Here is a 17,229-nt window from a genome sequence, read left to right on the forward strand (position 1 = left end):
ATTATTAGTGTCTTCTTATTATTAGAGGGTGATGTGATTATGTTTACTAGTGCAGTACCTAGCGAATAGTAGGTGCTTAATAAATATTAATTCACTGACTGACTATAGTGTCCTGTTATTTTTATTAGTGTCTATTATTATCAAAGAGTGACATATGCTAACTTTGTCCCAAATTTAAGGAGATGAAGGTACCCTGTTCTGTATCCTCCACTGCCCTGACTGTACCTAGGTTCACGCTGTAAAGCAGAAATTCTTGCCATAATCAAAGTGGGCCCCCACTCACCCATACTCCCCAAATCTACTGATTTCCCTTTCTCTTTTTTCTGTGGGTTGGAGGCTTCCTATGCCAATGCAATCAGAAGTCGGGCCCATCATCTTCATCATTTCAATGCATCCACCCAACAGGATTGTTCTAATCCTCTCCCACCATGTCCTTGCCATGATGCTATGCTCTTCCCTCCTCCTCAGACCAGCAGGCCTTCCAGCCCCCACCCGGGGCTGCTCGATCCTGATATTCCTGCTAAGTCTACCACCCCACAGTTCATCACACTGATGAGCCCTCCACCCCACTGATGCTCTCTGGCCATCTGGCTGTCACACCTCCACAAGCACATTCTCCCACTTTCCACCTCTCGTTCTTTGTACAGTAATCAAATCCATGCTACTACTTCTGGAAGGAACATATGCCTATCAATTGCCCTGTGACTCTACTCCCCATACCTGTGACTCTCCTGTCCTCCTGGCCATCACACCCCTATATGTTTTTGAGGGCAAGACTATCAATCTTTTTTTGTACACTCAAAGCCTAGAATGCCAATTTGTCTAAAAACTAGCTTATATGAAGAGGATTAATGCATATTCAGTCTGAAAATAGGTTAGAGTCAGAATATAAGAGCTTTAAATGCTAAAGGAAGAGTTTGGATTTTATCCTGGAAGAACAATGAGCCTAGACCTTTTTTGTTGAGTCTTCTGTGTATTCGTTGTTTGGCAGCAGAATGCCCATCACAGATCATCACAACTGTATATAGTCAACAGTGCTTAAGTACAAATGGGAGACAAGATTTTTTAAACACTTAAACACAAATTTCTGGTCCTACAAAAGAGCATTTGAACTAGCTGGTCTAAGCTGATCTGCTCCCTTGGACCCACAGTAGCTGTTATTTCCCCCAAACCAATAGAATCAATATACGGGTTCATTATTAGTTCTACTGCGTGAATAACAGATCACAATAAATGAGTCCCTTTTCCTAAGAGTTTTCCTGGCTCCCCTACAAACATGATCTGGCCTGGATAAAAAGACAACAGGAATTTCTTGAAGGTCAGTGGTCTAAAATGCTAAGTATGGCTAATTATTCTACATGATCTATACTCACTGGTTCCTTAGGATGTACTTAGATTACTTTCCTCAATTCATCATACAGGACAAGCACAAAAGCTCTACCTGTGCCTCTAAGTGTGGGGAGCCAGATATATCCTGGTTAGTGTTTAGGCCTCTTAGACCTCTGCAAGGCGGGGTCAAATGAGGATAAGTCTATGCAAGGCAAATGCTATCTAAGGATAAGAAGATGTGGTGTGGCAGAGAAAACCTGCCTTTGCAGCTGTTACCCACATGGGAAAGAACAGAAATGGTTCAATTTGGTTAGCATTGAGGGAAAATAGTGTCTCATTCCCAGGAACAAGGAGACAAAAAACTTTCTATATTAATTCATTACTTCATTGTACTTTTCTGAGAAGTCAGGATGATTCAGCAATTAACCTGTATAAAAGATTGCCATTGCCCCCATTAAAATCAGTCTATAGCCAGACTGTACGACTCACCTAGCCCCAAGTTTGTGTCTTTTTGTGTCAATTACTTCATCATATACTCACGCCACTGATGGCACAGTTGGCACTCAGAACAGGGACCACAGGTCGGGGACTTGATGGAGATGAAGTGACATCTTACCAATACAGGCTCCAGAGCATATTCAAATGAGAAGTACAAGGATTACTCCACTAGGCTTACTGGGGGGGGGGGGGTTGTAGAGGTTTAGAGATTTAGAAATGTAGAGATTTAAATATGAGGCAGATGCAATTTAAGGATAGGGATCTGTATCTGCAAGTATTAAAAAAAATTGTAACAGAAAGAGATTTTTGCATAGCAGAAGAGCAAAAACAAGAAGGTGCAATTGATTTAGAAAGATGGGAGATTATCGGAAAACAAATGAGTGAAAGATTAAGGGAAGATGGACCAGAACACTTCCCAGTGTCAGCCTTTTCCATATGGAACATCTTAAAAACATATCTTACTCCAGAAAGAGAAGTTACTATGGAACAAAGAACAATTAAGCATGATATTGGAGTAGGACTAGGTAAAGACTCAGAGTCAGAGATGAAGATGGGGGTGGAATTGCCTACAGAATCTATCAAGCTTGTCAGGTTCAAATGCTTCCCCCTCATACTCCACATGTTCCCACGGCTCCACCTATGTATCAATATAGTAAGAAGAAATCATCACTGCAAAAGGCAGTGCTTAAAGCAGTAGAAAGGGGAGGTGATGTCCCTTTGGAATTTTTACAAGCACTCCCTGTCCTTGAAACAGAGAATCCTGATAACTCAGACCAGAATAGAAGAATTCATCAAGTCTTAGATTTTAAAATCATGAAGGAGTTAAAACATACAGCTGCAACATACGGGCCCACCACTCCCTGTGTGTGACCTATCATTGACACTTTTGCTGCTCAGGCATTATGCCTGTATGATTTGTATACTCTGGGTAAAACAGCATTAGAAGGTGGGCATTATTTGTTGTAGAAAATGAATTACTACAATTTATGTACTGACCAAGAGCGCTGAAATCTTGTCCCTCAAGTAAATGTTTCTTTTGAAATGCTGACTGGTACAGGTTACTATATTGAAGGATCAAATCAGTTAGATTGGGAATTGCAGGCTTATCAGCAAATAGCTACTGCATCTAAGACAGCATGGCAAAAGCTCCCAACAAAAGGAGAGCCAAACACTAGCTCACTGGGAGTTACCAAAGTAGAAAGGGAAAGACGAGAAAAGAAAAATGCCAGCAATGTCTAATTTGTGCAGTGGATTTCTATAAAGCTTCTTTGTGCATCCTGTCATTTCCTGTCTGTATCTGTTTTGTGTTATGTGTTTCTGTGTGAAGAGAGTGTGTTATCTGACTCTTCTTTTTGTTGTTAAAGTTGTTGAAATAAGAAGATACTTTCTTTCTCCCTTCAACCCAGTTCTGGCCAAATTTGGAATATGAAGAGAGATAAGAAAGAAAACGGGAATCTTTTCCCCTTAGATTTAAGTGAAATGTGTTACTCCTAATTTGATGTTTAAGATAAGTCATTTATTAAGCTACTTGGTACTAAGGCAAATTGAGAAAATGCATAGATCTGAAGAAGAGACACTTCGAGTTTCCCAGTATTGGAGAGAAGGGACAAGGCACCACTGGGTGGAAGATTCAAAGTTCTCACTTTCAAAACGTTTTTAGGGAGTGAACACAGAAGTAAAGTTTACTTGAGTAAAAATTAGAACCATTAAGATCTTTCACTCTGTCATCCTGTCTCTGACTGAGCCAGGGCTGCAATAGAAGTTAGAGCACCTAAAAATTCTTTAGCAGATTCTGTTAACCATAGATAATTTGGTGAAACATGAAACCTTTCTCAAAATAATAATACACATAAGAATGTGAAGAAAAATCAGTTTAAATGACAAAAGATGTATATTTTTCTATATCCCCCTCCAATCTATCTGTAGACTCCTTGGGTGGGGTTAAGAATTCCAGCTCAATGTCAGAAGTATATACAAAGATGTTTTGTTTCATATGTGGTGAATAAGAATCACCATGAGACTAGTATAAATAGAAAACTGGAAAAAGGACTTCAAAAAATCTAGAAGGTGTTCTACAAGGCATTGCAATTATGATTTCCCAATTTTTGGAATTAAGAACTTTAAGTAATGATCCTATAAATAGAATCAGAAAATATTTAATAACATAAAGGTATTAAATAAATCAATAGAATTAATAAGTAGTTTTTCAATATACAGCTAGAGATCTTTATGTACAATTTAGTGACCCTCATTCCCATTTGAGTTTGAAAACAGTGGCTTAAAGCTTCCAAAACAGAAATAAAAGCAGAGAATGAGAACCAATCTGAACATATTTTACCTGAAAGACAGTTACTTACTATATTCCTGAGAAACAAAAATACTTCTTTTTTTTTAAATTTAATTTATTTATTTAACATATTTAGTTTTCAGCATTGGTTTTCACAAGAGTTTGAATTACAAATTTTCTTCCCATTTCTACCCTCCCCCCCACTCCAAGATGGCATATATTCTTGTTGCCCTGTTCCCCAGTCGGTCCTCCCTTCTGTCACCCCACTCCCCTCCCATCCCCTTTTCCCTTCCTTTCTTGTAGGGCAAGATAAATTTCTGCACCCCATTGCCTGTGTATCTTATTTTCTAGTTGCATGCAAAAACTTTTTTTGTTGTTTTTGAATATCTGTTTTTAAAACTTTGAGTTCCAAATTCTCCCCACTCCTCCCTTCCCACCCACCCTCCCTAAGAAGTCAAGCAATTCAACACAGGCCACATGTGTATCATTACGTATAACCCTTCCACAATACTCATGTTGTGAAAGACCCACTATATTTTGCTCTTTCCCAACCCATCCCCCTTTATTGAATTTTCTCCTTTGACCCTGTCCCCTTTCAAAAGTGTTTGTTTTTGATTACCTCCACCCCTGTCTGCCCTCCCCTCCATCATCCCCCCCTTTTTTTATCTTCTTCCCTCTTCTTTCCTGTGAAGTAAGATACCCAATTGAGTATGTATGATATTCCCTCCTCAGGCCAAATCTGATGAGAGCAAGATTCACTCATTCCCCCCTCACCTGCCTCTCCCCTCCTCCCACAGAACTGCTTCCTCTTGCCACCTTTAGGCGAGATAATCCACCCCATTCTATCTCTCCCTTTCTCAATATATTCCTCTCTCATCCCTTAATTTGATTTTATTTCTTTTAGGTATCTTCCCTTCATCTTCAACTCACCCTGTGTCCTCTCTCTCTCTCTCTCTCTCTCTCTCTCTCTCTCTCTCTCTCTCTATATATATATATATATATATATATATATGTATATATATATATATATATATGTATATATATATATATATATATACACACATATATTCACATATATATACATAAACATATATATATATATATATATATATATATATATATATATATATATATATATATATCCATATTCCCTTCAGCTACCCTAATACTGAGGTCTCATGAATCAGACACGTCATCTTTCCATGTAGGAATGTAAACAAAACAGTTCAACTTTAGTAAGTCACTTGCAATTTCTTTTTCGTGTTCTTTTTCTTGATTACCTTTTCATGCTTCTCTTGATTCTTGTGTTTGAAAGTCAAATTTTCTATTCAGCTCTGGTCTTTTCACTGAGAAAGCTTGAAAGTCCTCTATTTTATTGAAAGTCCATATTTTGCCTTGGAGCATGATACTCAGTTTTGCTGGGTAGGTGATTCTAGGTTTTAATTCTAGCTCCATTGACCTCCTGAATATCGTATTCCAAGCCCTTCGATCTCTTAATGTAGAAGCTGCCAGATCTTGGGTTATTCTGATTGGGTTTCGACAATACTCAAATTGTTTCTTTCTGGCTACTTGCAGTATTTTCTCCTTAATCTGGGAGCTCTGGAATTTGGCAACAATATTCCTAGGAGATTTCTTTTTGGGATCTATTTGAGGAGGCGATTGAAGGATTCTTTCAATTTCTATTTTGCCCTGTGGCTCTAGAATATCAGGGCAGTTCCCCTTGATAATTTCTTGAAAGATGATATCTAGGTTCTTTTTTTGCTCATGGCTTTCAGGTAGTCCAATAATTTTTAAATTATCTCTCCTGCATCTATTTTCCAGGTCAGTGGTTTTTCCAAGGAGATATTTCACATTGTCTTCCATTTTTTCATTCCTTTGGTTCTGTTTTATAATATCTTGATTTCTCATAAAGTCACTAGCTTCCACTTGCTCCAATCTCATTTTTAAGGTAGTATTTTCTTCAGTGGTCTTTTGGACCTCCTTTTCCATTTGGCTAATTCTGCCTTTCAGGGAGTTCTTCTCCTCATTGGCTTTTCTTTTGCCATTTGAGTTAGTCTATTTTTAAGGTGTTGTTTTCTTCAGTGTATGTTTCAGCATTTTGGGGGGTCTTCTTTAGCAAGTCATTGACTTGTTTTTCATAGTTTTCTCACATCCTTCTCATTTGTCTTCCCAATTTTTCCTCTACTTCTCTAACTTGCTTTTCCAAATCCTTTTTGAGCTCTTCCATGGCCTGGGACCAGTTCATGTTCTTTTGGAGGCTTCTGTTGTAGGCTCTTTGACTTTGTTAACTTTTTCTGTCTGTATGTTTTGGTCTTCTTTGTCACCAAAGAAAGAATCCAAAGTCTGAGACTGAGTCTGGGTGCGTTTTCGCTGCCTGGCCATATTCCCAACCAACTAACTTGACCCTTGAGTTTTTCAGCGGGGTATGACTGCTTGTAGACTAGAGAGTTCTATGTTCCACATTTGGGGGGAGAGGGGGATGTGCCAGCTCTGCCACACCAGCACTACTCCTTCCCCAAGAACCCCCAACCCGGACTGGGCTTCAATCTTCAGCAGGCTGTGCACTCCTGCTCTGATCCACCACTTAATTCCTCCCACCAGGTGGGCCTGGGGCTGGAAGCAACTGCAGCTGTAGCTGCCCCGCCTCCGCTGCCCCCGAGGCCGGTAGCCCAACCGCGAACTCTTTCCAGTCCCGCAGCTTTTCCCACTAACCTTCTCCACTGTCTTTGGTGTTTGTGGGTTGACATGTCTGGTAACTGCCGCAGCTCACTGATTCAGGGTGCTAGGTCATGCTCCGCCCGGCTCCTGGTCTGGTTGGTCCGCGCTGCTCACACTGGGCTCTGCTCCACTCCACTCCCAGCTCCTAGCTCCCAGCTCCATGTGGGATAGACCTCACCCAGAGACCATCCAGGCTGTCCTGGGCTGGAGCTCTGCTTCCCTCTGCTGTTTTGTGGGTTCTGCAGTTCTAGAATTGGTTCAGAGCCATTTTTATAGGTTTTTGGAGGGACTCAGCAAGGGAGCTCATGCTAGTCCCTACTTTCCTGCCACCATCTTGGCTCCACCCCAAAAATACTTCTAAGAATAGGAATTATCTCAATAGATATATATTTCTAGCTTGCTGTCATTTTCCTAAAGTTTGCTACTTGGAAAGTTTAAAGAGGGATTCAGCTGCGAATATACAATAGAGAGTTGGCTCCTTTCAAAATAATTGCCTCGTTTACTAGCTGCTTTTTCTTATTTTTAGGCCCTTTATTTTGATAGGGTTTTTTTGCCTAAAAATCTCAATAAAAATTAAATTATAATAACATTGAAACTGCAAAAATTAAAATACAAGTCACAACAAAAGCTCTAATCCCTGTCCTCTACTTTACAACAACTTTATCGTCAAAAATAACATCCTATTTATATACCACACATTTTGTACACAATGTAATCTCCCTGGCCCTCTAATACCCCACTGACAACAGCCCTGGACCCCTGAGCACCCTGAAGCCCACACCTCTAGGCAAGCAGAGGAACCTCTCCTCTCAAGCCCCCAAATCCTTGCTCCCACACCACCAGAACCTGGAATTTTTGCTCCAAGTTTCCCAAAACCCAGCAACCTCTAGTAGGAAGCAAAGGTTCCTCAGGAATCCTCCTCCATGACTCCTAGGACCTTAAATTTAGGTGCTGGACTCTACAGCTTCCCTGGTCCTTAATCCCCTTTCCAAAATCCCTGACTTGGTCACCCCTGAGTCCACAACCCAACTCTGTAACTGTGGGAAGAGGAGAAAAGCCTCTATGCTTGGTAAGCCCAATCTTTATTGCTTATTGCAGCTCCATGGAAGTAAAAGCAACTGTATCTGGCTCTAAACTGTGATTAGTGAGACTTGCTGTTTAAGGTAAAAGGCACTTGGGAACATAACTAATTTTGTTTTGAGTTTGAATTTGGGCATAGTTATCTGCATTAAATCCATATCTGAGAGAAATCCCACAAGCTACTCAGAAGGAATACGATCCTGTATTGTTAACAGGTGGAGGTCTGCATTTGAAAAAAGCCAAGGGGACAATCTTAGCCTCAACCTAGGATGGGATCCTCCTGGATCAATTTCCCCATTGTGCTCTTTTGGAAAGGAATGTTTCCCACCTGACTATTCCTGAGTTTAGTCATGGAACAGATACTGCATGATTGAAAAACTGTAAGTATATCTGAGTTTAAACAAAGCAGGGATGTTTTATCCTATCATATTGGGTATGTCACATGTCCCTGCCTTTTCCTTCTATAGCAAATTTCTGTGATCAGAGCAAGTAGTCAGTATAAGATATGAGCTCTTTTGTGTTATTTTACTAGGCAATCTAATATTATTTTTATCTGGAACTAGAACATGTGCAGAAATTTATGCAAACTGCTTAAGACTCAGCTTAAGATGTTCCCTTTGTTTAAAATGATTCTAGGAGCAGTAGTATTTTTCCTGTTATCAGTCTCTTACTGCTATCAGTGTGAGATTCCATTACAACACCTTTTTGACTAAAACTTTATGAAATCTAAGAATTCTGCAATAACTAGAAATTTTGTTTATTATAATACTCTGGGACTTGTTTTACTTAAGGAATTTTGCACCAACTTAGTAAACCTTTATGAACAAGAGTGGAAATGCATGTGAGCCACTTAGGGCTTGCTTTGGAAATGGTCCTTAAGCAATGTGAGAATGTTATTTTGTTATTTGGTACTGCAAAAAATTAAAATACATGTTAAAGTTGTTGAAATAAGAAAATGCTTTCTTTCTCCCTTCAGTCCAATTCTGGCCAAATTTGGAATGTGAAGACAGATAAGAAAGAAAACGGGAATTTTTTCCCCTTAGATTTAAGTGAAATGTGTTACTCCTAATTTGATGTTTAAGATAAGACATTTATTAAGCTAGTTGGTACTAAGGCAAATTTAGAAAATGCATAGGTCTGAAGAAGAGACACTTTGAGTTTCCCAGTATTCCCAGTATATACTTTCTTTTCTTGTCTAAAATTTTGCTACAATTACTAATGCTAAAAAGAAGAGTGTTTTGTGGTTTATTTTGTAAATACCATCAAAGAAACATGGCATGACTAAAAGGTTAAGATTCTATATGCATTGTACTAAAAATTAACTAATTAATGTCTTTATGTATACACCAAAGCCTGTTATTAATTCCTTAAGTGACATCTCATCCTCCTGGTGAGGAAATTAATAATGGATGAATGTAAAGTGTAAGACACTGGCTTCTGATGTGAATATCTTTTTTTTTCAGTAATCCATTTAATGAAATCTATATATTACAGCTTTTGAATAATCCATACAGAAAACATTTATTTCAGACCTGCTATGTACATAAAGCCCCTTACAGGAAATAAAATACAACATGGTAGAGTTGGCCTTCACCCAGTGTCCTCTAATGATAGCCATCTACTGACATTGACTCAGCAGCTGAACCTTTTGGGGGCTTGCAGTTATTCTGAATTACACTTTTATTAAAACAAAAATATATTAAGTTTACCTAGTGATAGAAACTATAGCATTATCTTGTCTGTACATTTTTGCCTAATTTAACATGTGTTTTTTTATGTTTCTTAAAGATACTCCTATAGTTCTGTCAGATAGTGAAGAAGATGAAATCATTATTTTAGAACCAGGAGAAAATCCAAACAAAACAAGGTAACCGAAGGATTTCGGATTTATTTCAACAGTTATTAATGTTAATGGAAATGATAATTCAACTCTTGATACTATGTTTCAATATCTCTTCTCCAAATGTAGGGTTTTTAAATGCATAGGCAGAAGTATAAACCTCACTTTAATCTCAGCAGATGGCCAAAGATTCCTTTTCATACTGATTATAATGAATTGTTCAGGAAAGGCTGTCTGGGCCTTCTTAAAATGTGTACCATATGACAAAAGCATATGAAGATCAGAAGGAGAGAGCTTTGTTGTACCTGACAGGTTCAGAGCAGGGTGCTTGGAATGGGGAAGACAGCCTTGCCTGATGTAAAGTCATATGGTAGCCTGTGGCCCTGACCAAAGATTTTTCCATCATTATTTAAAGGCGAATAATTTTCCTCTGTCGAGTGTGAAGTCTAGGTGGGGTCTGCCAATACTAGCGATTATCTCAGGCCATGATTTGTTCCTGCTCTGTTGACACAGAGATGCACTTCTCAGAGAGGCCTGGAAGAAGCACCAGTCTGTCTTCCAAGCCTCCCACCCTGCAGAGCAGAGGCCTCTAACCCTAACCCTCTTCTCTTCTCACTAAATGTTATTTTTGCTTGAGTGAACATCTACTAAAGGAAACTTCTACAAATATGTGTCCATAATCTGAGATGCGTGTTTTAGGCTTTGATTTTATTTGTTTGCAGAATATAGGCCAACTCCAAACAGGACAAAGTCTTAAGTAAAAAAAGCCATTAGAAAGAAGAAAAAGAAGCCTGCTAACTAAAGCTTCCAAAATACACTATTGGAAAGTACATTTAGGACTGTTGCGTATTTTTACACGTATTTTTTCTTGATTTGAAATAAAATATCTAGAAAATATCTCGTGTCATTGGATTAATTTGAGAGGTTGAACCTACTTGTGATTGCAGACAGTTGAGGGGAAGGCCCAGAGAGGCAGGCAGCATGGTCTAGCCGGATAGAGCTGTGGCCCAGGAGACCTCCCTGGAGTGGGGCCTCTGAGTCATCACTTAATCTCTTAGAATATTTCTTTACCCAAAAAATGGAGCCTGTTTCTCTCACACACACTAATTCGTAGTCAGGCCCTGTGTCCTGCTTGTTGCTAGCTATCCAATCCATTAGTAATAGGAAGGATGACTTGGAGTTTCCTCCCTTCTGTTTGGCTTTGTCAACATCACTAAGCCTGCAAAAAAGGCTTAGGCATTTCCATGTGTAGGGACCAGCCTGGGAAAGGCCTTTCTGCCCATCAGCAGCTCCCTCTGGGTTGTTGGGGTCCACGGGTGGCAGGCATCATCAAGAAGAAGCGCTACACATGGTTTCTGTTTAAAATCTCATTCTGTCTTACACCACGAGGGCAGCAGGTGAGATAGAGCCCCAGCACTGACAGATGGCACACGCACAGCCCACCTGCAGGGACTCACTCCAGAAACACCATTCTCTACCCAAACACCAAAGTCCCCCCGCCATGGAGGAGTCTGTCCAAGTGAGTTCAGGTGCTGATGCTCTCCCGAGCCACTCCAATCTTAGGAAAACAGATAATAGCCAAGACAGGGAGGGCTGCCAATGTTCTAAACTTTATCCTGGAAAATACTTCTACTGGGCTCTCCTGCACCACACCGTTCATGTCCAAACACTCCCGCGAGTGAGCCAGGTTCTGACCTCAGTTTTCACTTGTTAGAGGCAAACCATCGAGGCCGCCAAATTCTTATCCTAAAGTACGGTCTTGATTAATACTCACTATGCATAAACAACACCACTTACATCTGCAGCTAAATATGCAGCACAAAGAAAAGATTTACATTTAAAATCATAAAAATCAAAAAAAGTACTTCGTAATCTGTAATAGACCACAACTTGTCCTTTGTGAAGTGATTCTTTGTGAAGAAACCTGGGCCCACAATAAAAACTGTACAGCACAGCTTGGGCTGGAGTTACAGCTCCCAGTCTCTCACTCACTTTAAGTTTAGTGTCTCTGGAGGGTTGATGAGGGATACACCACGGTACTTTGCTGTCTTGTATTTTTCTCATATAGACTGCTGCACATGCTGCGGTGCCCTGAGGTAGGTCTGGTGGAGGTCCATTAGACATGGTTTAAGACTTTCCAAGGTGTATCCTGTTTGTTGGGTTAATGACTCAGGCCAGCTTTTGCCAGTGATCGTGTACAGGTCTATACGAAAGGCAGCTCCTGCAGTAACTGATGGTAAGTATTTCAGGTATGGGTCAGCATCAATTAAACTCAGCTCTCCCAGAAATATCGCTAAACTTTCCACTTTAGAATTGGCATGCTGCTGATGTAGGAAATACTGAGTGAGAAACTGGTTGAGTGTTGGTGCAGCCAGGTCGAAGGCCAGCACTTTGAGCACCAGGTGCTCCATTCTCAGGACCGGCTTCTTGGTGTGCATGTCATCTGTGATGTACACGAACTCTGCCACTTCTGGAGGGTAGATCTCTTCAAACTTTGAGGCCAGGAGCATGGCAGCAGTCCCAACCAGCTGAAGCTTCCCCCAAAGCACCAACATGGAGGACAGGAACCTATCAGTGTAGTTCACAGTCTCATTCCGGAGCTTATACTCCTCCCCCACCTCCACCAGCCAGTCCACCAGGATGGCTTGCATGCTGTTGGTAATGTCGGGCTGCTTCTTCATGTAGCCCACCTTGGGCTTACACTTAACCTCCATTTCCCTAAGGTACGGATAGATGTCTTCATGGCAGTCGGGGACTTCGTTGACATTTGGTGGCTTTTCTTCCAGTTCCAGTACCACTGACATGTCCATAGTAAGGGGAGATTCAAAGCTGCCGTCCATCAGGTAGTTGAGGGATACCAGAGGCTTCCTGGCGTCCTGCAGGGACACGGCTGAGTGGAAGCCCAGCACCGAGTCCTCCGAGTCCTCCTTCCTAGGGCCGGGGGGCTTCTTGCCATTGTCCGCCTCGGGCTCATCCCCGTGAATGGTAAAAGCCGGCTGCTTGCTGGTGGCGTTCCAGGGAGGGATGGGAGCCTGCTCCTCCTGGACCTGGACATTGTGGAGGGGCACAGCCACCTTGCGGCTCTTGGACTTTTGCAGCACCAAGGTGGCCGCCGGGCCCAGGCTGTGTCCAGGGCCTGGGGCCTGCACGTTGGCCCACAGCACACCCAGCACGGTGCGTGTCTGGGCGGGCTTGAGGCTGCTGCGCTCGTCTGGGTGCACGTTCTCGTGGTTCTCGTTGGGGGTGGCTACCCGGGGCAGCCTGGGGAGCTGCGGCTCTGCAGGTGGCCCAGCATGGCCGGCCTGCTGGGCCCGGCCCCGCGCTCAGCTCCAGGTGCTGCAGAGGCTCTGGGCCACACACAGGCCCGCTCGGACGAGGGAAGCAGCAGCAGCCGCGGGTCCCGCTACTGCCCAGGCCGCGGCCCCGGGCTCCCTTCGCCACAGTTCAAGCGGCCACCACTATTGAAAATCCTGATGTAAATTTCTTAAATATGACAGTTGGCTACGGTTCCAATTTTGAGTTTGTAAAAATGATCAAGGTTATAAGGATTAGAAATGATAATTTAAAATTGTGCTGAGATCACTATTATAGGTGAATGGACAGAAAGCTGGTTCTTACAAGAAGACAAGAAGAAGAAGAAAATGCTGAGATGCTGCCCTGGAGATGACTGGAACAAATACCAAGGACCAGAGGACTTCATTGGCAATGCTCCCTGCCATACAGCTGTATAAGAAAGGACTTTTTGAATCTTAAAGAGACAATTGCATTTTTATTCCTTTTGAGTCTCTGTATCTACATTCATAAAGGGGACTTCTACCTTTGATTTATCAATGTGTTGATCAATCCTTCCCATATTTACTTAAAGGGGTGATGGTTAAGGGGAAAAATTCAGATGTATCTATGATGGTGAGGTGTCTACAAAAGAAAAAGGAAGGATTGATTGGAATTCTGAAATAGTAAAACGCCCCTCTTCCTGATATTGATCCAGAGGGGGTAGCAAAAACAATTAGCAATACTTTCAAAAAACTTAACCCATTTAATAATGTATTTTTGACTATTTTCCATACACTACCTTATACGCTGTGTTTGGCCATAGTAAATTTTTGTCTACCTTGTGTCCTTAGGATAATGAAAGCTATATTCAAGCCACTTGAATTTACAGAATCAAAAGGGGGAGATGTGGGGAGCCACTTATATCCTGGTTAGTGTTTAGGCTTCTTAGACCTCTGCAAGGCAGGGTCAATTGAGGATAGGTCTATGCGAGGCAAACACTATCTAAGGATAAGAAGATGTAGCAGAGAAAAACCACCTTTGCAGCTGTTACCCGCATGGAAAAGAACAGAAATGTTTCTATTTGGTTAATATTGAGGGAAAATAGTGTCCATTCCCAGGAACAAGGAGACAAAAAACTTTTGCTATATTAATTCATTACTTCATTGTACTTTTCTGAGAAGTCAGGATGACTCAGCAATTAACCTGTGTAAAAGATTGTCATCGTCCCCACTAAAATCAGTCTATAGCCAGACTGTACGACTCACCTAGCCCCAAGTTTGTGTCTTTTTGTGTCAATTACTTCATCATATACTCACGCCACTGATGGCACATCTAAGAACATTGGACAAGGCACCCTTGAAGAAAGCTTTGCCACCTTCATCTTTAGCAGTCTTCTTCCAGAAGTCAATTGTCCCAGTGTACATGATACCAACTCCTTTTCGCGCAGACTGCATCATCATTTGCCTCCTTATTGTATCAGAGGGATAGGAGACCACAGCTGCTACAGCAGTCATTGATTGCGCAAGCTTCCAACTTATCAGAATATGAGTATTCTTCGAATGTGGGAGCACACCTTTTGCTGTATCATAGATTCCAAAGTAAGTAAGCTCTATGGATGATGACACCCCATGCTGAGACATTGAAACCTTGATACAAGCCACGAATTCCATCAGATTGGTGATTTTCACAAGGCAGTCTCCCAGGCCTTTGAATTCTCTCAGTGCCAGATTTTCCAACATCAGCGGACGAGTGGGTTCTTGTAAAATCCAAGGGGTAGAAAAAGGAGAGAGAAGTGGCTCCAGCTGCACTGCCAGAAGCAAGACTGCCAGCAAAACACCTCCCAAACTATGTGTGCTTGTCTGCTCCTCCCCAAAACACCTGCTTTTACTTATCCTTAAAGGCAAAGTTAAGGGCCTGGGTGGGGAAATATCTGATGACATTTGCTAAGTGATCCCGCTAGAAGGAAAGAACCCCTTGTTTCCTTGGAATTTGGGCTACACCATCCATCATGCCATTGTACTGCTAATCTGAAGCAATTTGTTCACTTGCATGCTGCAATAGTTGTTTAACTCTCTGATGGGGCCACCACAGTCTTGGAGATGCCACCAGCCAGGAAGTCCTTGGTGAAGGAGATGGCCTGCTCTGTCATGGTTACAGAGCAGGAAGCTATTGGAGCTGGAGGAAGAAAGCTGGTGAGAGAGGGCCAAAAGCTGGGGAACTCACTTCTGCTTGAGCCTAGACCTTCTTGAGCAGAAATGTGGCATGATCATACTTGTATTTTAGGAAATTAATTTGGCAGCCACATGGAAGAGGGATTGGAAAGGGGTGAGACTTGAGGCAGGGAGGCCAGTGAAGAGGCTAATGCAGTAGCCAAAGGGAGAGGTCATGAGTGATTTAAGGGAAAAACATTGGGTGTGATTGGAAGGGCCCATTTCTGCTATGGAAGCAAGCCATCAGATCAAACTGTGTTGTGGCCATGCCCTCAGAAGATTCCCTGTAACCAGATCCTAGCCCCAGAAGGGATCTTATTTTTTTAATGTATTTTAAATATAAACATAAAAACTTAAATGCATAAGAAGAAAAGAAAAGGAAACACATCATGAACTTAAATACTTAAACTGAAATACAAAATAAGAAAAGGGGTGGGGGAAAGCATGCCATGTGCACAGCAGAACATAAGAGAGATTCAAAATTTACAACAAGAAATTTCCATTTCAAGAAAGCCTATATAATAAATACTACTCATTGTGTTCAGAGCTGTCCATCTTTTCTTTGCTTCCTTATAAGTGTTCTTTTATTCTCTGCCATGCACTTTTTACTTTGTTCTTCTTCTTCCCTTCCTCTTCCTCTGCTCACTCCCCCACCCCACCTAGAAGGGACCTTAGAGGAGGCCCAGAAAGGTCAGTGACTTGCCCAGGGTCACACAAGCCATGATAGGCAAGCCTCCTGACACCCAGTTCAGGGTCAGTTCCCCTCCACACATTGACTCTGGTTAGTCAATTTGGCATCAGGCTTGTTTGATGTTCTCAAGTGAAGCCATGACACAAATGAGTTATTATGCATTAACTCTCTGAGAAAAACTAATAGACACCCACTCCGCTTTGATCTTGCCCCTCTCCTGCTTAGGCAAGGCTTTCCGGACTCAGATAGCCAAAGGCTAGTAAACATTGAGGCTAATCTGGGTCTCTAGCACAATTTATTTTATTGAAGGCCAGAACCTCAGCAAACCTATGGTCCATTCATGGAGGTCTGTTCCATTCCCTATTCGTCACCACATATGCTCCAAAGTCATATTTGGCCAAGTGCATGGCCAGGTGGAAGAGCAGGTGTACACTTCTGGAGAACTTGATTGATTTGGCGTGTCCACACCACGAATGCTGAAAGTGCCTGGACACCCAAACGTGGCCTAGGCTTTCAACACTTAAGTAGGTCAGGGCTTTCGGGTGAGGTCTAGGTCCCTTGGGGCAATCCTCAACTCTTCCCTCTTCCTCTCCCTGCTCCCCCTGCCTCTGCCATCAGTCCCTGAGTCTTATAAAAATCTTAGTTCTGCCAAGATCACTTGGGTGATATTGAGCAAGTCACTTACCTTCTAAGCCTGTTTCCCCCCCTGTAAAATGGGGGGGGGGGGTGCACTAGATGGCCTGTGAGATGCCTTCTGGCTTTAAATCTAGGATCCTACACTCTATCCCTCCTCACAGACAGCACTCCAGCTCAATCCCTCATTAGCTCTCACCTGGACAATTGTAGCAACCTCATCTTTGCTCTCCAATCTCACCTCAGTCCCATCTTTCATCCACCTGACCAGCTGACAAAGTGAAATTCTTAAAGCCCAAGTCAGACTAAATCACTCCCTCACTCAAGAAGCTGTGGTGGCTCCCTATTGCCTCTTGGATAAAATGCAGACTCCAAATGTCTTTACAGTCTGGCTCTAGTCTATTGTGCCATACTTTATATACCTTAGTCCCTTCATGGATTCTATTTCAGCCAGTCAGGTCTTCTGGAAAGTTCTCACCCATAATATTCCATCTTGCTCTAACCCTAACCCTAATTCTGACTCTAATGCCAGCTCTGACTCTACTTCTGACTCTGACTCTGACCCTAAACTCATGGATGGGCTGCCATGCCATATGCATGGAATCTACCCTCCTATCACCTTCCCCTTCAGAACTGCTCCCTTCAAAAGTGATTTCATGTCACCCCTACA

General features: G+C 42.0%; 1 protein-coding gene across 1 annotated transcript; it reads right to left on the reverse strand.

Annotated features, from left to right (window-relative positions):
• Positions 1–11,740: 11,740 nt before the first annotated feature.
• On the reverse strand, positions 11,741–14,539 carry LOC118847381 (cyclin-A2-like). The gene is given in 2 exon segments (XM_036755827.1): positions 11,741–13,054; positions 14,342–14,539. Coding segments are annotated over 2 exon segments (1,512 nt in total).
• Positions 14,540–17,229: the final 2,690 nt, after the last annotated feature.

The sequence above is a fragment of the Trichosurus vulpecula genome, chromosome 4, assembly GCF_011100635.1.
Source record: "Trichosurus vulpecula isolate mTriVul1 chromosome 4, mTriVul1.pri, whole genome shotgun sequence".
In the NCBI taxonomy this organism is placed as follows: Eukaryota; Metazoa; Chordata; class Mammalia; order Diprotodontia; family Phalangeridae; genus Trichosurus; species Trichosurus vulpecula.